We start from the raw sequence: 20,684 nt of genomic DNA on the forward strand, positions 1-20,684 counted from the left end.
TTATTTGTCCACAAGTCTCATGTAAACAAACCGCTTTTCCAATTCTAACCTAACTTTTAGTCACCCGGAGAACGCTTTCTGAACCCACATTGATCAGCAACAATTTAACTTCACAGTGACACAGATCCGTGGCCACTGGCAGATGTCTCTGGCAGACAGTTTGATTGATACTAATATCAGTGGCATGCCTAACTGGCCTCCAGCACTGCTCTCTATCTATCACTGCTCCAAGAAGGTCAGAGCTCACTTTGATCCAAAATAGCTGATGCATGAACTGAACGGCCTTTGGTCTTTAATATGTGTTAGAGAAAGCCTCGGGCTCATGGAGAGCGCAAAGCTGTTGTTTTGTTGTGTGCGTTAATGTGGTTATCGTGCGCCCACTGAAGTGTGTTATTATGTGAAGCGCAGAGAAATAACAGCGTATGAGTCTGCATGAATGTTCATGTTTTGTGTGTGCCTGTGTGTTTGAGTGTGTGCCAACTCTGTAAGCCAAATCAAAATGTTACATGACTGGAGCTTTGTCAACAAATCTGTGGTACCAGCCCAGTGAACATAACAAATATAGCACATGCCATTTGGTGGACGAGTTTATCCCAGGAATCTGTGCGGGATCATGCATCAGTATATTTGTGGCATTTTGGTGGTTATATTTATTGGTGTTAGATGTTTTTGTTTAAAAAAAAAGAATCCACATATCAGCGCATTCAATTAACACATTATCTCACCTTTCTTTTATTAAAAAACGCAAAGCCTAAAATGTAACATTTTAGCTTTTCAGGTGCTGGTGATGGATTGTGTTACGTTTGGACAGAGCCAAGCCAGCTGTTCATCCTGTTTGTAGACTTTGTGATAAGCTCAGCTAATGGTCCCCCAACCTAGCTTCATATTTAGCGCACAGAAATCTATGAGAGCAGTATGAATCTTCTGTCTGACTTTTGGCAAGAAAGTGCATTTCCCAAAATGTCAAAATAATCTGAGGTCAAGCTGTCTCAGTGTGCCAGAAGAGATCAGTCACACTCCAAAAAGTGATTTCAAATTGTAATTTGACCCACCTCTGCTGCCCTGATAGCTCTGCTCTGTTCTGCTCTGTTGACCTTCACTGATCTGTCACATTTATTCCTCTTTTCCCCAAATTCTCTTCTTTTTCCTTTTCCCCCTCTCTCTTTCCGTCTGTCTGTCTGTCAGAGTAAAGATGCCGGCATCAGGACTCTGGTCATGTTGGATGAGCAGGGAGGTAAGTTGATAGGGAGAGATCACCAAACACTGTCTCTCTAACATCTGTCTTCACTTTAAATCTGCTCTGCTATGATTCTCTCTTTGCAGCTATTTTTTGCACTATAATGGGAGGTTGTCATCAGCAGTATGTCCAGTATAACACTGTGCAGTCCCAGTCAAATTCAGAGCCCAAGGGACAACGACCTTTATAGTTTGATAATTACTAAGGCAGAGGAACAGTTGACATCTGTGTGAGCTTCTGCCAAGAACCTCAGCTGCAGTCTGAGCTAATTTAGCTAAAAATGATTATACTGGAAGTGCCTGTTGAGCTAGCCTCCTGCACTGCCTCCCCACTGCTACACTTTAATGCTTACTGTATTTTTCAGGCAAATGCATAAATATTGGCTTAATCTTGCTGATTATATTTTAGCTGCATGTTTAGTGCTTAAAAGCAGTAGAACAAGAAGGGAAAACACGTCAATTACACTGATGCTTTTACCACACTCCCTGAAACCTGATTGTCATGTTCATAAGGAACCATTTACAGATATTTATTCTGATGATAGTTATTAGCATGCTGGGGAGTATGTGATGACCCACCTTCAGCAAAATTAAACCTACGTTAACACTAAATATGAGATAAATTGGTGGAAGGAGCAGATAGACATGAACAGAGTGGGACAAACGTTGCTTAGTTTGCTCTACCAGCCAGTTTAATGTTGTACTTTCAAAGCCCCCTTTTATTCTAAAAATCTTTCTTCACAGCGACAAAGGTCACACAAACACAACTAAGAAACAACAGTTAAACAACGTTGTTAGAATTAGTAAAGCAAAATGTGTCCAAGAGACATGACATTTCAGTTTAAATGATGCCAATACATAATGTAAAGGTTTATATTAATCCGATAAGTAATAAAGTAAAATAAGTAATACGTTTAACTGACTAGTATATCTGGTGCTGACTAGCGAGGGCAGCGACATTTGATTTACTTGTAGCAAATTGTGAGTTTGATCCACACAGCAGTCTAAATAAATCATAGAAACACACTGAAGGAAATTCCATATTTCTACTGTTTGTATTTGCATTAAAGTTGCTGTTGTTTTGTGGATACCTGTGTATATTCAAGGTATATTAAGTGCGGGGATCGCCTAGTCATAGCATGTGTAGAGGATGTGTGTATGTGTATTACCAAAGGCTTGTGCTCAGCTGCATGCGTGAAAGAGCAGCCTAATTGGCCTGTCAAAGGAACATATAGCCTGTTTCCCCTCTCTCTCCGCCTTCTTCCCCCCAAGAGGAACGGCTGCCACAGTGAACTGCTCACTGCTGTTAGCACAGGGCAGCAATCAATTCGCAGATTTAAATTACCTCTGCCTCTCAGCAAATGTCCTCTTAACCTGATCCCCATCTGTCTCTTCCTCTTTCTGTCTCCCTCTTCTTCTCTCTGTTTCATGCCTATTCTCTTCTTTCCCACCAGCCTCTGCTCTCATCCCCTTCACTTTTTTCCCCTGACCTCTATGTTCTTCTTTCTCCTGTTCCGTTTCCTGGAGATCACTTCGGTTACAATAATTATGAAGCTCTTTCTTGTCTTTCTGTTTTGTCATTTGTTCTCTCTATCCTTCCCTTCTCCTTCCCGTTTACAGTTACTACTGAACTACACAAGTCTCTACCGTTGGAGGCTCTGACATATTTTACATCTTTTTTACAAGAATTCCCTCTTATATTGCTAAAAGATTTGTTTAAAAAGACTCATAAGTAATAGCTTTCCAAGCCTGTGGTAATTGATACAATCCCTTTGAGTTGTAAACTAGTGTGAAACTAATCCCTCTGCCCTTTACACATACACACACATACATAGGAAGAGATTTGTCATTTCTTGCAGTGATGTATTACCTGTGGTGGAGGTCTCACTGCAGCTAATGAGTCCCTCCCTGCTTGGCTGTTACATGCATGTTGACCTGAATTACACTTCAGTCAGAGCTGATGGATTGCAGCTCCGCCTCAGTGAGCCCGGGCCAGGAGCAACTCGCAACGTTTAGCACAAAAAATTGGTTTGTTTGTAGCTTCTGCATGCTGAAAATGTACAAGGAGTGTGGTTGGTTTTTTTGTTGTTTTTTTGCCTACCACTTTATCACTGTTGGACCATTACAGCTTGTTCCCGTGACTCTCGTCTTTTTCTGTTACTCTCACATCAATGGACAACGCTGACAACCAAAAAATAGACTCACTAACAACCCACCAGTTAATGTCACAGTGCTGGTAATGAGTTGCACATATCAGTGTCTCATTTGCATTTGACATTGTGAGTAAATTGAATTTAAGAGGTTGAGCATAAACAAAAACTTTGGACTCGGGATAATGTAACTATCATATAGGTTTATATTATAGCTACCAGTTTTAACTATTTAATTTTTGTTTCTGAAAAATCACATTTTGGCGTGGAGGACAGATCAAAATACTACAATACCCATGATCCTTGGCCACTGTTGCCATAGAGAAGGAGCTTGGCAGAAGTGCGAAAGACCTTTTTAGTAGACATCTTGACATGGAAAAGATTTCATTTAGCTGCTTCACTTTCAGGGCCCTGATCTTGTGCCTTACTGAGACACTTGAATAGAACAAAGCATCAACAATATAATCAGTAACACCTGTGGTCATCCTACAACAAGTGAAAAGGGCCTTTAACACTCACTCCTCGCTGATTTGAACCGTTCTGCTTTCTAACTGGCCAAAGCTGTGACTGACTACAAGAAAGGACAGGAGGGCTTCACACTATAATCCACAGACAGAGGGGAGGAAGCAGGTTAAGTCTGAACTGGCTGTCCGAGGCTCAGGAGATAAACAATGCCTCCCTCTCTGTTTCTCTCACGTTCCTCCTCTACTCAATCCCTCGCTCTGCCGGGGATTACTGCTTGAGGCCATTTAGTTGTCGTGTGTAGCACTCTGTTGGTAAATTCCACTTACACGTAGTAGTCGATTTGTACCTTATAGCTAGCTGATAACATTCATCTTAATCCTTTCTCCTGATCCTCTCCCCTTAGCTTTGAAGATCTCTCTTTTCTCTTTGGAAAGTTTCTTCCATTTATGCTGCACTCAGTATGAACTGCTCTGGCTTTAGAGAGTAAGACAAGTGAAAGAAGAGCGAGTTGAGTCAAAAAGGAGCAAATGGGAGCAAAGGGAATTTTCTTAGATGCCTTTCCAGTAAAATGTAAGGAATTTGTTCAGACTCTGTTTATAATGGAATGGCAGAACATATTGTTCTTCCTTCCTAAGATAAAGGTTGCCAAAAACTGATGTTTTTTAAATGTTTGCATCTTGACCATGATAGCAGAGGTTGATGCAGCTTCTGCTAAGGTCAGTGACATAATTGCACTCTGAGCAAATGTGTTATTTCCTATCTGCTTCTCTACAGTTTTGTCTGTTGTTTGAGGCCTCCTTCCTTTGGCAGCTTCAGAGAGCTGTAGACGTACAGAGATTTCCTTTACAACAGGCCTTGGTTGTGGATCAGTAAAACTCATTTCTATAGATCTTGAGCCAGTGTTATATGATCATCTGTGTCCTCTGCACTACAATGTGACTAATCAAACCTGAGGATTCCTGGAAGAAACAATGCCCACTGATGGAGATTACTGCTATCCTGTCCTATCACCATTAACCAGCCAGAGAGGGGATCTGACCTTGAATCTGAGCTTTTTATAGCTCTATGACCGTCTGAGTAAAGAAGCATTGGTGACTTCATGGGCCTGAATGATGCTTTTCATCACATTCATGAAATACTCAGATCAGCAATATGTCGCTCTGGATGGAGGTAGGAAACAAAAAGCTGATGTAGAATCCACGGCAAGAAACTCACATGCAGAGCAATGCAAGACGAAAAACAGAAGTTCGTGTGCCGACAGCAATATCCACCTTCTCTTAAAGCTTGTTGCCTGCTTTGCCTTCTGCATCTAGCCAAAACACTTTGCCTCTTGCACTGTAGTGTAGAGCGCCACCCCTCCGAAATCGAACGTGTTACATTTATTTCACTCCTCTCATGCCTTTGTCCTCACCAGAACAACTTGATCGTGTGGAGGAGGGCATGAACAAGGTGAACGCAGACCTGAAGGAGGCCGAGAAAGATTTAAAAGATATAGGACAATGCTGTGGTCTGATATGCCCATGTATTAAAAAGTAGGTACCGGCCAGGAGCCCCAAGCTCTTGCCTGTCCTGTGCTGGTGGTGGTGGTGGTGATGTCTGATGTCTCTCTTGTCACAGTCAATGTCTTTTTTTGTCTCTTCTCCTTTGTCTCCCCTCTCTACTCCCCTCCCTTCCTTCGACCTGCGACTTCCTTCCTCCTCTCTTCTCTTCTCATGTGCTTTCGTTCTTTTGCTGGGAAAAATGACAATGTGTTGGTAATCAGAGCAACTGGAACGCATCGAGGAGGGGATGGACCAAATCAATAAGGACATGAAGGATGCAGAAAAGAATTTGAACAATCTAGGACAGTTCTGTGGTCTATGTTCATGTCCCTGTAACAAGTAGGTGCCGCCTGTGTCGCCTGACTGCATGTGTTTCAGTGCCTGCCACTGCCTCTCTATCTGTCTGCCTGCTTCTGGTGTATAGAGCATGGTGAACCATGGTGTGAGCAGTCAGGCCCATAGCCCCAACAACACACACTCGGAACAGGCACCAGCACTGCATGCATGTGTGTGTGCGTGAGATTGCGTGCATGTATGAACAACACACATATCCGTACAACAGGTCCGATGCCACTTTATTTGCCTTCATAGCTGTTGTCCTCAAAAGCCCTTCATTCCACATTGGATGAGAGATTCTCTTCCAGCAGGTAGCGGCATCAGCAGGGATCTGGGCCACGACACCCACCGACCCCTTAACCCCACCCGAGCCCCCACCCTAACACCCTGCAGCATGAAGCCTCATGCTGTGTTCAAAGTCCAACCAAAGAATAAATCAACTAGTTGCCTTCTACACCAAATGACTGATTTGAATTTCATCCATTTTGCTGCTCTTTGGAAAACGATTAATGTTGGTGTTTTACATGTTTTGATGGGAATTCATTGATTACATCGAAGTTTATTCATACTATATGTTGATATTTGCAGCTAAGCATTCTGATGAGTCTGTCAAATCAGTCAGAATAGTTTGACCTTTTTGTGAAGTATGCTTATTCTCTTTCTTGCCAAGAGTTAGACAAAATGATGGAAACCCCTTTCTTGTCTGTATGATACATATGTGGCTGGAGCCAGCAGACAGTTAGCGTAGCATAGCACAATGACTGGAAACAGGGGAAACGGCTTGCCTGGCTTGCTCAAAGCTAACAGAATGCACCTACTGTGAGTGGTAGGAGTCAAATTGTGATTTTTAAGGTTGTTTTTTGCTCTGGACAGCAGCCAGTGGGCTGCAAACGGTAGCCACATTGTTAACGTAATACCACAGGGTTTACCACAACACTTTAAATATGTATAAATCTGTAAAGATTAAGACTTTGCACAAAAGTGTAAAAGCAAAATGTTTCCTGGCTTTCACTTAAGTTTTTGTACAAATTAAACAAACAAGATACAACATGCCAATTAGTGAGCCTTGAATTTGCTGGTCTGCATTTTTTAAACCTTTTAAACCATTTTTTGAACAGAGCAAGGCTAGCCATTTTCCCCTTTTTAAAGCCTTTGTGCTAAGCTAAGCTTGCAAGTTTGCTGGTGGTAGTTTCATACTTAGCACACAGCATACAGATGCATTGATTTCAATCTTCTCATGTAACTCTGCAAGAAAGCCAATAGGCGTATTTCCCAAAATGTTGAACCATTTTTTAAAAAGTTTTTTTGGGTCCTAGTTCTTAGATGTGATTTATTCTTGAATGTATGCTATTTTCTACACTGTAAAATCTGACTTCACTTAAAAAAAGATAGAAGAAACCATTACCTCAAAGTACCTCAAGTAAAGTAGACTAATAATTTTAAGTTGTTAAAACTTCTACTTATTCTTCTACTAATTCCTGAGATAATCGGTTTTCTGACTTTTTTAAACTAAAGTCAACTTGTATACATTTTTAAATGCCCCACATTTTTAGATGCTGCACACAAACTATACATTGCAAGCAAGCTTTAATATGTGACAGGGTGTTCTCTGTACTGTACTGTAATTACAGATGTGAAGCTGGTGCAACAGCATCAGTCCAATGCAGTAACTTTATAATCATCCACGTGCAGTAAAAATACATGTTGTGGCAAACGAGCTAAAAAAAAAAGTCTAACACACCACTTGGTACATGACCCTCATATTATGGTTGTAATGATAGAATGTCTCAGTTGGCCCCTGCCTCTCTTCCCTCAGGCCGGTCCTACATAATGAAATATCATACAAGAGTGAGGCAAACTGTTTTATGGGCACACACAACATTGGCTTTGATATGAGGGTGGATTCCCAATGCCAGTTTTGCCAAACTCCTGTGTGATCTGTTCTCTGGCCCTCAACAGCCAAACTATGGCCACTGAGTCATGTCTGAGCATACTATACTCTGGGACCATTACATGTACTGTATACAGCTGTCTATCTCAGAGCTATAGAAAATACAAGTTGCTGACAAATCAAGAAATAAACGTCTATATTTATGAGATAAATTCCTATATTTTTTTAGAGTTTGCAGCAAGAGGTTTCTCAGATATTTTTCTTGGAAATAATAAAGTGATGTTTTAACAATGATTTACCCAGTGCCATATGTAGAATACACTATTGTAAATCTAAAATTCAGTAAAATATAGTGTGCAGTTTTTTTTTTGGTTTTTTTGTCATGTTGAGGAACAGAAAGCAGAACAGAACCAAAAAAAACTCCTTGATTTTCTAGGTAAGATCTGACCTAGAGTGGTAAATAATAGTATTTCTTTTGCTTTGCCTTTCACTGTGTACTACTACATTTTTTATATCCATAATTCATCAGTAAACATTTTAACAACAGACAATTCTTTTCTCTGAAACAGGGCTGAGCAGGATGTTGACAGTAATCTGCTTTATTTGCATCATAGCCGTCATTTTGTCGGAGCTGCTGTCTTTTTTTTAATAGTCACTACCCAATTTTGGGTTACATTTTTATCTTCTGTGTGAAGGTATAATAGGAGTTTGCTGCCCCCATTTGGTCCATTTTTGGTCCTGCTTCATATGTGATTGTTTTGGGTTCAGATCTTGTCTATTCTATAGCTCTTTGGTCCTCCCCATCATGAACCACTTGTTATGTAACCCTGTGGTTATGTCATGTGTCTCATCTGATCTAGACTCTTTTTATAAGCAGCCCTGGGTCAAAAAGCAGAAGAAAAATAATTCTTGCTTGTTATAAACTGTCTGCAGCACCTGATGGGTGTGGATTACCACCTCAAGACAACAGTGGCGCATACAGTAGTTGTCTTTTATTGAAAAGTGAACAAATAAAACTTTCAAAGGTCCCATATTGTAGAAGGTGAGATTTCCATGTCTTTTTTATTATAAAGGTGCTATATAAATACTGTGAAAGTAGCAAAGCTCAGGCCTGTGAGAGCTGACCAATCAGAGCAGACTGGGCTTTTCAGGAGGGACACTTTAAAGAGACAGGTGCTAAAACAGAGCGTTCGGACAGAGGGTGAATAGAGCTGCTGCAGCAAATAATATGTTTTTGGCCATTTAAACATGTAAACATTTTCTCGTAAACACCCAAAATAAAAGTATGAACCTAAACATAATACGGGACCTTTAAAGAACTTCAACTTTATTCATTATGTTGTCCTCAGTGGTGGCCACCACTCGTCAGGTACTCCAAGCATATAAAACAAATGCTAAGAATTACATTTGCCTATTTGACTGTATACAGTGTATCATCCTACAGACTGATCCATCCAGATGAAATGAAGGGCTGATCACAGCTACTGTAATACTTAGCCTCACATGAAAAATGATCTCCATTCACTTTTTCTTCCCCATTACAGATCTAACTATTCAGCTTTCTTTTAGTGGATACAGCATGTGTCTGATCCTGTTCCTCTTTATATGTTTCCCCCTCCCATGTCAAACATTGTGTAATTTGTCTCCCTGTCTTGCATGTCCTGTCAGTCTACATGTTTATATGTATGTGTTTGTGTGTGTCTGGTTATTATGTTCTGTGTTTGTGCTCTTTTCTATGTGCTTGTGGGAGACAGTTTCTTCAGTCTTCAAAGGACCTTAATAACTTCTAACACAAGACACATACTGTATGAGCTTATTGTGATCGGATCCAATTGATCTGCTTGTTAGATCAATTATTCACTAACAAATTGCAAATGCATGTATGAAAGTTGATCATACGTGGCTGGCATGTTGCTTTTAGCAGAATTGGCTTGACACTTTATTATGCCATGCATTCTAAACATATATTCATGGACAGTGTATGTTTTGATAGTGAATTGCTATAAAACATGCACTTGCATAGACGCACATATACTCATTCACACTCCACTGCGCGCACGCACACGCACACACACACACACACACACACACACACACACACACACACACAGTATAACACAGACTGACCAGCTACACTTCCTTTCACACCCACAGTACACTGAGTCTTGGTTACATTCACAAACAAGTTAACAAGTTCACACACATACATGTTCATGTACAAATACACAAACACAAGCACACCATATAACAGTCCGACTGGCCCTGACTGAAATGTGTGTGTGGTAGGATTAAGGGCGGGGGCCAGGCCTGGGGAGCGAACCAGGATGGAGTGGTGAACAGTCAGCCAGGGGCTCGAGTGGTGGATGAACGTGAACAGATGGCCATCAGTGGGGGCTTCATCCGCAGGTAAGAGTGTGTGTGTGTGTGTTTGTGTGTGTGTGTGTGTGTGTGTGTGTGTAGGTGTGTGTAGGTGGTGTGCTTAGTATGTGATTCTGTTTACATTCATTATTCTACAAAACTGTGATCCTGGAACAGGTTGCCCATTTCTATTTTGTTTCACCATCAGTGTGGATGATAAGTTACTTGATAATCTGTGTGTTCATATTATTTGTTGCTGAAACAACACAGTCTCCACTTGTGAATCAAGGAAATTTAATATCACTTTACTGTGATGTATATTTATACATATGAATCAGTTGTGAATCATATTCCGAGAAATATTATCAAAATTGGAGGATCAAACTCTGAGTCAACAAGGTGAGATGATGAATATTCAGAACCTAAAGAAGTAAAAAATCTACAAAAAGCAACACTTGGAGCAAATTTATGCAGCAGGGCTTCATTTTTTTATCATCTTGTGACACTCAGATCTATCTTGAGACCTGCTGGAGGGGTCCCGACCCTCTGTGTGGGAGTTAATGTGAAACATGATTCAAGGCTCATTGATCCTATTGAATTATCAGGGTTTCTTCCTCCTCAGTGCTGTCCATGGTACTGAATCCTTAGACAGCCCATACCATGTATAAGATGATGCACATTTTGAGTTGTTTTGTACATTTTAACCTTTAAATGTTAGATTTTCTCCTTAAACCTCACAATATTTGAATTCCAGGAACATTGTGATTTATTTGTTTGGGGAATTCATATAAAACATATTGTATGTATTCATAGTGGATTGTACTATACTGTACTACATAATATTTGGCCTATAACCAGTCTTACTTCCTCCTCCTGTCTGATCCAGGGTAACGGATGATGCCAGGGAGAATGAGATGGATGAGAACCTGGAGCAGGTGGGCGGGATCATTGGCAATCTGCGTCACATGGCCTTGGATATGGGCCAGGAGATCGACACCCAGAACCGCCAGATCGACAGGATCATGGAGAAGGTACAGAACCACGCGCCCTGCCATGGTTATATATGGGATTGTAATTGGTGGGAGAGGATGCTTCCTTTCTAGAGAATTGCACGACTTTGATGTAGTTGACTCATCACCATTCTGAATTCATACTTATTGATAGAAGCAAGTCTATTTCAGGTGTTAGCAGGCAACAGCCTCTCCTAGTTGGTGGAGCAGAAAAGTAATGTTTGATCCAAGGTGGACAAAGATAGTACCAACAGAGTCTACATTTAGAAGTGTGATGCTCCAAAATGTTCAAGGAGAAAATACACTTTTGTCCTATTTATGATAAGATGAATAATAGGCTGCAAAAGGCCCCAGAGTTTCCAGACTACGTTGTGAAATTACAGAAAGCAGGAAGCTATAGGTGCAACCAGGATGGAGTTAGATTCATGCATAGTCAGAGACCGAAATTGGGAATTTAACAATGTCAGAGCTGTGGGTACGTATGTACAGGAAAGGCAACAAATTTAGAACAAATGGCAGCTAATCTATAGAGTATTTAGCTGATATTTAGCATGGATTACATGCTCAGCATTAGGCTATGTAACAGCGGATTCAGCTGTGCTGACTTTGAGCAGATTTAGCCTGGGTTTGACACAGTAATGGAGGAAATCTGATTCACATGCCAGTGAATAAAATCTGGGTTAAAATCTGGGTGTTAAACATCCCAATTGTGCACAGTGTCCATTAGTTCAGCACATATGTCTCCATCAAAGGATAATGCCTCTTTAAACCTGGTGTATTTCCCATGAATGTGGCCTTGAGACTCTATGGGCTGTGCCGTGTTTGGACCTGAAACGGCCATTATGGCTAATTGCATAGGGATCTTCAAAATAAACAGAAATTTTCCTTTAAAATAACTCATCCCCTCCCTTTTTCAGGCTGATTCCAACAAGACCAGGATTGATGAGGCCAACCAGCGTGCTACAAAGATGTTGGGCAGTGGCTAAACTGCAGTGAAAAAGTGCTTTCATCCCATTTAACCCCATTCACCTGAAAATAACAACACCAACCAAACCCAGCCCCCAACACCAACGCCCAGCGCCCACTTCCTATGCTCGACAGCCGGCGCTGCAACATCATGCTTTTATTGTGATACTTGTAGAGGTTTGCACACATGCACATATCATACCTCCCTCCGCCCCTCCTCCCCTCATCTGGCCTATCACCTCCACCCTTCCCTTGTTGCCAGTGTTGTTCTGTGTTGTCGCTCTTTTGATTTTGTTAAAAAATAATAGTTCCGTCACACATCGCCCACTCAAACTCTCTCCACACTGTACATAGTGCTTCTTAAATGGCTTCATTGATGTAGAGATCATTTGTCCTGTTTACTTCATCACTCTTTTTTTAAGCCTGTGTGTAACATAAACTGTATGTACACCTTGTTCCATGATGTCCTTCACCCATGTCAGTATTCTGGTGTTGTCCATGTAAGACACACCGTGTATCCATCGGATAAGATGTCGTAATGCTACATGATAAGGCCACAGTGATTTGCCATGAATATAGTGAACATATATCTCTCACAGCTGGTAACCAAGACCACTGTTTAAATACAAAGTAATTTAATGTAAACATGGAGCCGCTCAGATCTCAGTAACATAGCAGAGGAAGGATACTTAGTTAGGTCTCTGGAAGTATTTGAGCCATTTGGATGAAAAGGTGGCTTTTGATCCTGACTGTATTTTACCAACTCTATTAATGGAGCAGTATTCACGCAATTAGATGCTATTGATTGTATAATATATATATTTTCCTCAGGGAGCTAAATCTGACCATTCAGAAGTGAAGGGTTGAATATTTAATTGATTTGTTTTAATTCATAAAAATGTTATCATAAGGCTCAGTGTATGTGCAAATATTTGCATTTGTTTGTTTTCTGAACGGCGTTGTTGATGAGACTCTTGCCATCACTGACATACTGGGCATTAACCGTAATAGCTAACTCTATGATTGATAATGAAAGGAGGTGGAGATCTGCTGTTCTTAAAAGTTACATGAGGGTTAACAACCTCTTCACATACCACGCCAGACTGCTTTGCCCATGATTCAACCCTAGCAATATCAAGTAGTGCATTAAGCATTAAGTGTGTTATGCATGTCCGTCCACTGCTAGAGACACTGAATAATTCATTCATCAAGGCAAAAATATCTGTACATGGCAAGCGCATGCTACATATGTAGGCCACACAGAGAAGAGGCCCATATTTATCTGCAATAGTGCCACTCTTTTTGTTTCATGTCTCTTTACCTTTCCAGACTGTGACCATCACTGTAAATTATTTCCTTGGAAAATGCCAATAAAACCATCATAACTGTAGTACCAAACTGAGAATACTTCCTGTTTGTATGACCTTCAATACTGGGTGTGTTATTATCGTGGTCCTGTGTAACTCGACCAGAAACAAGGAAAGCCTGGTTGAAAGTACGATTCACACTTTGGTCACTCACACCAAAAAGAGAAAAAGTAAGGGAGAAAAATGTGAACTGAATTTAGTCTTTGTCGAAGAGGGTTCAACATGCATAAACTTGCATTAAAGCTGCTATAAGAGATATTTTTTGATTGCAGTAAATGTTAGCTAGCTCTGTAATCCAACAGGAATCACTGTTATAGAGTGTTTGGTCAGTAACCCATGTTTCTCCTCCCCCCTACTCATGAAGTAAAAGAGAAAATACATTTTCTGGTATCCCTGCCGACTTTATCCAATCAGCAGACAGAGCTCCATATAGGTCCTGTCTGCTTTTGAACGTACACTGAGCAGGATCCTCCCATTGGCTGCTTTGTCAGGTTATTACCACTGGGTAATAAACACAGCTTTAAGGTTATTTGGACACTAGCAAAGCTATTTTATTTTGAACTGAATTCAAGACTTAAAGACTTTTTTATTGACTTAGTTACATAAACTAAGGCTTGTCATACTTGTAACAGTAAGTGAAAAGAAAAAAGAAAAACAAACTGTTTTGTAAGATGGAGTGTGGAGGGTGAATCGAAGAGTCTCACAGCCAGAGGAAAAAGACACTGCTCTGTACTGCAGTGAATACGTCTGTATCTGTTGCCAGATGGCAGCTGGGTGAACTGACTGTGGCTGGGGTGGGTGTTGTTCTTTAATAAAACATTGAATAAATACAATCAAACAAATCATGAATGCAAGAATTTAAACGCCAGAACCTGGACTACAGATGTGTAAACTACTCTTGTGTTCTTGGAACGATCATGTGACACATGGTCACTATGGTGATCAGAATGGGAGCTTTTTACTTGCAGACAAGAGTGCATTAATCAGGTGTAAAGAAGATAAAAATCCACTGGGAGCATGGTATGAAAATAAAATCTTCCCAGACAAAAAAATAATTTAAAGAAATTTAACAGTACTTAAAAAAAAAAAATCATGCCTATACTCAGTTATCACCCTGTTTCTGTTACTCATATCTCGTCCTGAATTTTGTAATTTCAAGGAAAATTATCTCTCTGTAGTGTCAACAGTCATTTCCTCCACTGACAAACAGGTGACAGTTGTCAGGGGAGTCAATCTTCATCCTTCACACAGAGTCACATGACCTAGCTTTATGTAAGAAAGAAAATAGATGATATAATGACAGTAGAATTATTCAGCCCATGAAGACTTCTTGGTAGATGCTGTAACTGTGTAAAATCTAACTACTCATAAGGTAACAAATGTGATATAATGTTATTCTCATCAAGTTGAAGAACATGTGTTTTCTCCTGCACTCTTCCACTGGGAGGTGAGAGGTCAAAGAGCTTATACTAACTACTCAGAAGGTGCTCGAAAACAGAGCAAAGTAGCTAAAATACTGCATGTAATGTAAACACAGATATTTCAAGCACTAGTTTGTAGCATGAAAGGCTTGGAGGGAAATAAAAGACAGACATGACAGGGAGAGAAAGATACACAGAGACAGAGAAGGAAAGATGTGCAGCAGCATATTACACTAATGGACATCTACTGTGGTGCCCTGGGCTTAGGGCGGATTAGAGTTTACCACGTCACTAAGAACACTGACACACACACACACACACACACACACACACACACACACACACACACACACACACACACACACACACACAAACTTGAATCGACAGATACACACAAGAGGGTAATCCGCTATACCTTGGTTACATCCTTTACATGACCCCCTGTACATGCACTTCAAATCTTTGCATACACAAAGTCAAATAAAATGTATGATTGTTATTATCCATGTTATCAACATAAACTAAATCCTACATATATGATCATGATGATTTTTCCCCTAAAATGATGCTTTGGAACAGAATCTGTCAGTTCTCCAGCTCCCTACGTGCACTAATTATAAAAGTTATTTGCTGTTGGACCAATAAATGACACATATCTGTGTGACTGTACACACTGAGGACTCCAGGATGTATTTTCAAACCAAGAGCTCCCTCTGCTGGTAGGCTTTACACACCAACGCACTCCATAGTCTTGTTTTAACTGGGAAGTGTTTTTAAAAGGAAACTCCACCAATTTTACACATGAAGTTCATTTTTTTCATGAGGACACAGTAGTGGGCTATCTTATACAGCTCTGGAGGAGCTTCTTAAGATCCAGTGTGTAAGATTCAAGGGAATCTATTGGCAGAAATGGAATATAATATTCATAATGATGTTTTAATTTGTGTAGAATCACCTGAAACTAAGAATTGTGTTTGTGTTATCTTAGAATGAGCCTTTTATATCTACAGAGGAAGTGGGTCCCCTCCACATCTCTGCCATGTTTCTACGGTAGCCCAGAAAGGACAAACCTAGAGAGGGCCTTAGGCATTAATTGCAGCCATGGCAAGGGAGGGCGAGACGAGGGGTATTCTGTTTGTTGCAGTCTGCTACCACACAATGGTCCTTTCAGCCTCGAAATACCCCTGATGATTTCATCAGGTCTAAGGCTTTGTTACTAAACAGGTGTGTTGAGTTTGAAATATGTGGTTTATTATCAAGCAGGGAGGATCTAATGACAGATGCTATCATGTTGCATTATGGGAGGTGTAAGAATCAGTCTTTTGTGGGGGCATGACGCTCGGACACACAAACCAACATTCTTGAAGTATTAATAAAAAGCTGAGAGCAATTCCAGTCACCAGAGTGATTTCTGTTACCTTTGGTCAGAACAAAATGATAGCTGCTGTCCCATGCTCCTTTTTCCTGACATCTTTCAAGCAATGTGATGAAAATTAATTAGTGAGCACTCATAAATAATAACAGATGGATGAAATTTGATGGAAAGTGTCTTGAAACAATATCACAGCTTAATTAAATAAGATGTATATGTCATTTGCACCACAGATAAAGGTCAGGGCCTGTTTGGTAAAACCTCCAATCATATGTGCTTTTAAGACTCTGACACTGTAGCGTATGTAAATACACAGGCCTCTTCAGGGGAGAAATAGATGAGTGTGAAGACAAATATTTAAAATGATCTTTAGAGGTGTATGTCGCTCATGCAATTCAAAAACCATGGTTTTATGATATAATATCAATAAAAACCATAAAAAGTAAAATAAAAAACATCAGTGTAGGAGTACGTGGTCAAGAAACGGACCAATCAGCAGCTTTGACGTTGAAGCTTTCGGCTGTCTCCGTCAGTCACGTGACCCTCGTCGCCCTCATCGTGTTTGTCCGTCCACAGTCTCTCTCTTTAGCATACAGGACGGTTAGCACCCACGGTACCATGTTCCGAGCCGTGTTCCGACTGTCAGCCACAGGGGCCCGGAGCCTGGCTCGGTCACGACCCTGCTACTCAGGTACGACAGCCCGCTTTACACCTGCCCTGAAGTTAGAAAGCCTCCTATGTTAAAGATGACTACATTACGCTTGCCCGGGTAGCTTCCTAGCTTAGCCCCTGCTATGTATGTGTGTGTGTGTGTAAAGCTAGCTTAGGGTGACATTGACTTATTTTTATGGTTAGCCATCCTTTTGGCCTTGACCTGGATACTTTCTTGCATTTTCTCCATTCATAGAATATTTTAAATGAAGAGGCGCGAAATTAATTTCAGCAAAAAATGTCACGACCTTGTGATGACCCTCCTTAGTTACTTGAAGAGAGTCAGTGGCCGCAGTTTATACGCAGCTGGTTTCAACACGTTTGACTGTTTCACTCATCTGCAGACCATATAATGTATTGTGTATGCAGCTATATGTTTCAAATTTACGCACAGTTAACAGTGGAAGTCTAGAATAAGGTGTCTGTCTCGATGCTAATAGTCACCCTAAATGAACTGTCCTTAACTTCCGCAGTTAGGTCGTCATTCATAGGCTCAAGTTGCAGTACACATCATGGGTATCTGTGCAGGCTACCTTACAGATGTCAGTTCCAAGAATTTGTCGACATATATATGTTGTATTTTCATTTTAACAATGTGATTCGACCTTGTTCATTTTGTTTCTGTCAGCACTATGTATTCATCAAATATTGATGAACTTTAAGGAGCACTATGTAGTTTTGGAGAAGAAATCCAAACTCTGAATTTTAGTATTTACAATATTAATGAGGTAATAATAACCCATTTATTTTTCCACGACTGAATAAAAAAGCTGTTCCCAGAGGAAAATAAGGTCCACAGAACACTGTTTGATGCTAAAAAGGTGGCAGGGTCCGCCACATATAAACAAAGTAAAACAGTATGGAATTGGGTTGTTCTTTAAGGTCAGTTTGTTTATTCAGTCTTGAAAACAAAAAGAGGTTGTTTATTTAGTCTGTTTAGGCCATTAAAAAAAGAGTTGCCAGTCCTTAATGTTTGTTGGGATATCGTGCTGTTACATTTTTGTTGTGTGCAATAAATTATGATTGGGGGGAAAAAATGATGATAATACTATAATACTGCATGTATTCAAATATTGTGTGAGGGATTCATGATTGCATTTCAAATTGTTGATCTATTGTTAGAGTCACATGACTAAGCTCTCTGTGTGCGCTATTTAAAGGAACACAAACCCACCTCAAGTCACGTCCACAGACCTGTATTATCTACAGCCTCTAAACAGGTTTCACAGACTCACAGCATTCATGCAAGCAATGTACTTGGACTTGTGTTTAATTCCTTAAAGTGCTTTTTAAACAGCTATTTTACATATTTCCAAAAAGAAAAGAGTCTATATAATGTTAAATCATATTTAATACAGGCAATGTCTCCATTTTGTGATCTGAAAGAGGAACTGTACAGTGTACACTAAATGAATAAGAGCCTGCAATAATGCCTTTCCCTTTTTTTAAGAATAATCTTCACCGAAGATATTTTGTATAAAGGACTGTACTCTAAAGGGAAAAACAAATTCAATGCCAAATTGTCTCTTCTCAATGTTGCTTTCCTCGCTGACAGTCATAGATATTCTATAGTTCATCCTTTCTGAAAAACTTCACCTGCCCTACAGTGCCCGGCTGTTTATTCATTGTGGGGTTATCGTCATGCCAAATGTGGAAAATTACAGCTACATTCATATTATATCAATATTACAAGTCTTAATATGTCATTATTCCTGCTTGTTATCTTGATCTGTTCTTCACTCTGTCTTGTTTGGGTAAGAGCTATGAATTAGTTCAACATTCCCTCTTCAGTATTGAATCTGGACCTTTTTTAGTACCAACAGAAATGTGAGAGAAGCACAAAATATTGAAGGTTGGCACAGAATGCCTGGGAAAATTCATAATCTTATGTTTGATAAGATAGTTAATCATTCGAATCAACATTTGGCCTATTTATGACAGAAAGACTAATACTGGTTGGGTTTTGTAGCAAGGCATTTTATTTTTATACTACATGTACTTATATTTTTTAAAAGTCCATGTAAGTTGTTGGAAATGTGTCATAAATCTCTGTGTCTGCATGATGTTTTCCAGCTCCATTGGCCTCCAGATGTTACTCCCATGGCGCGGTGGAGACAGACGAGGAGTTTGATGCCCGTTGGGTCACTTACTTCAGCAAGCCTGACATTGATGCCTGGGAACTTAGGAAAGGTAACAGTTCATGTTTCCGTATTCTGGTGGTCATTGTTTTGGTTCCAGTTAAGGTTCATTTAGAATCATGATGATATCCACCTATATAAAGTAAATTTGGCCTAATAAGTGTCGATGTTGTCCAGCGGTGGTTGTACGGGCTTTTGATTCCCACTACATCTATGGCAAAACTGCGAGCATTGAATGAGTTTTACATTCCAGTATATATTGCTTCTATTCCTCTCTGTTACTGTTATTGCTGACTCATGGGTTTTTTCCCATTGATTTTTACCTGAAGGGATGAACACCCTGATCGGATATGACCTGGTACCTGAGGCCAAGATCCTGGATTCGGCACTAAGGGCTTGCCGGAGACTGAATGACCTGGCCAGCGCCATCCGCATCCTTGAAGCCGTTAAGGTAAGTTGCTGTCCCTTCATAAGGACTGCTATAAACCTTTTTAATGAACTTTGTTTCAGTTTGAATGTGGATTGCTTAACCTGCTTACGTTATCTCCAAATCTTTTGTGAATTGATTAATTGTGTCAGTCAGTTTTCAGGCAAAAATGTCAAACATTTGTTGTTTCCAACTTCTTAAATTTAAGGATTTTTGCTTGAGGAGTCTTATGATTTTGGACTGTTCCTTGGACAAAAGAAGCAACTTTATGCTATGGGGAATCGAAATTAGCATTTTTCACAATTTTATTTCACGCAGACTAAATGATTAAATTATACCTGATGTTGTTGTCAGATAAAAATTACACAATATTACTATTTATTTTAAAAAAAAATAATCACAAGAATCCTGTTTGTGACTGATCAGTACTTAACTGCTCACTGCCAAGTTTGCAAATATTGCCTATGACAAGATGCTCTTTATTTGTTGTTGACATTTTTGTTGTGTTGTGCAGGACAAAGCAGGCCCCCACAAAGACATCTATCCCTACCTGCTCCAAGAGCTGAAGCCCACTCTGGCAGAACTTGGCATCTCAACACCAGAGGAGCTGGGCATTGACAAGTTGTAAACTATCAAGGTGAGACTGAAGAACACCATCAATCATGAATTATATTGCACATTACTTGCTTCAGCTGAAAATATATTTTTCCCTCTTTCCTCAGGTACTTTGATACATCAAGGGATGAGCTGTCCTGGTTCTCTCCTGTCAAATATGTCTATATTGTTGATTAAATCCATGCTGTCCTGTTGTGTACAAAATGGTGGACCTAATAAAGAAACCAATAATTTAATCATGTGTGTTTTTTTCTGGTACATTCATGAATGTTTTTCTATGTCTATAATGGACCTTTGTTTTCTTTTACAGCAGATGTTTTGATTCCTCGTAGCAAGAAAAGCATGTTTAAATCATATTAATGTTAGCTGCATTATATATAGGAGTTTCCTGCTTATTTGGTTGCTTCTTCACTGACATGGCTTACAGGGCAACTTAAATGGAGTGCTGCCATGACAGGTGAAAATGTCTATTGTGAAAAAGGTTTGTTATGCATGTGCATTCAGTTTAATGTCCATAAACATACCACAACGAATTCAACTCAATTTCAGCGAATAGAAACACTAGCACCTCTCTAATTGATGGTTCAACTATTAACACCATAATGTTGCTGACCTCTGACCCTGTGGAGTTAGACAAGCTAGGAGAAGATTTACGTCTTGGCTTCATTGGGGTGTAAAAA

General features: G+C 40.0%; 2 protein-coding genes across 2 annotated transcripts in view; both read left to right on the top strand.

Annotated features, from left to right (window-relative positions):
• The window catches only part of LOC311249211 (synaptosomal-associated protein 25-A-like), a 37,553-nt gene extending 24,210 nt beyond the window's left edge, over positions 1–13,343 (top strand). Inside the window, exons 4-8 of the mRNA XM_084340083.1 lie at positions 1,186–1,234; positions 5,614–5,731; positions 9,906–10,025; positions 10,864–11,008; positions 11,905–13,343. Of these exons, the coding sequence (XP_084196209.1) occupies positions 1,186–1,234; positions 5,614–5,731; positions 9,906–10,025; positions 10,864–11,008; positions 11,905–11,973 (501 nt within the window). The 3' untranslated portion in view covers positions 11,974–13,343. The remainder of the gene's footprint in view (positions 1–1,185; positions 1,235–5,613; positions 5,732–9,905; positions 10,026–10,863; positions 11,009–11,904) is intronic.
• A 3,301-nt stretch (positions 13,344–16,644) lies between these two features.
• LOC311255601 (cytochrome c oxidase subunit 5A, mitochondrial-like) lies at positions 16,645–20,240 on the top strand. The gene is made up of 5 exons (XM_084350209.1): positions 16,645–16,804; positions 18,898–19,014; positions 19,292–19,413; positions 19,904–20,026; positions 20,112–20,240. The coding sequence occupies exons 1-4, from the start codon at positions 16,732–16,734 to the stop codon at positions 20,015–20,017; spliced, it is 426 nt and encodes a 141-aa protein (XP_084206335.1). The 5' UTR covers positions 16,645–16,731; the 3' UTR covers positions 20,018–20,026; positions 20,112–20,240.
• The last annotated feature ends 444 nt before the right edge of the window (positions 20,241–20,684 follow it).

Source organism: Pagrus pagrus (genome assembly GCF_965226575.1).
Source record: "Pagrus pagrus genome assembly, chromosome: 1".
Classification (NCBI taxonomy): Eukaryota; Metazoa; Chordata; class Actinopteri; order Spariformes; family Sparidae; genus Pagrus; species Pagrus pagrus.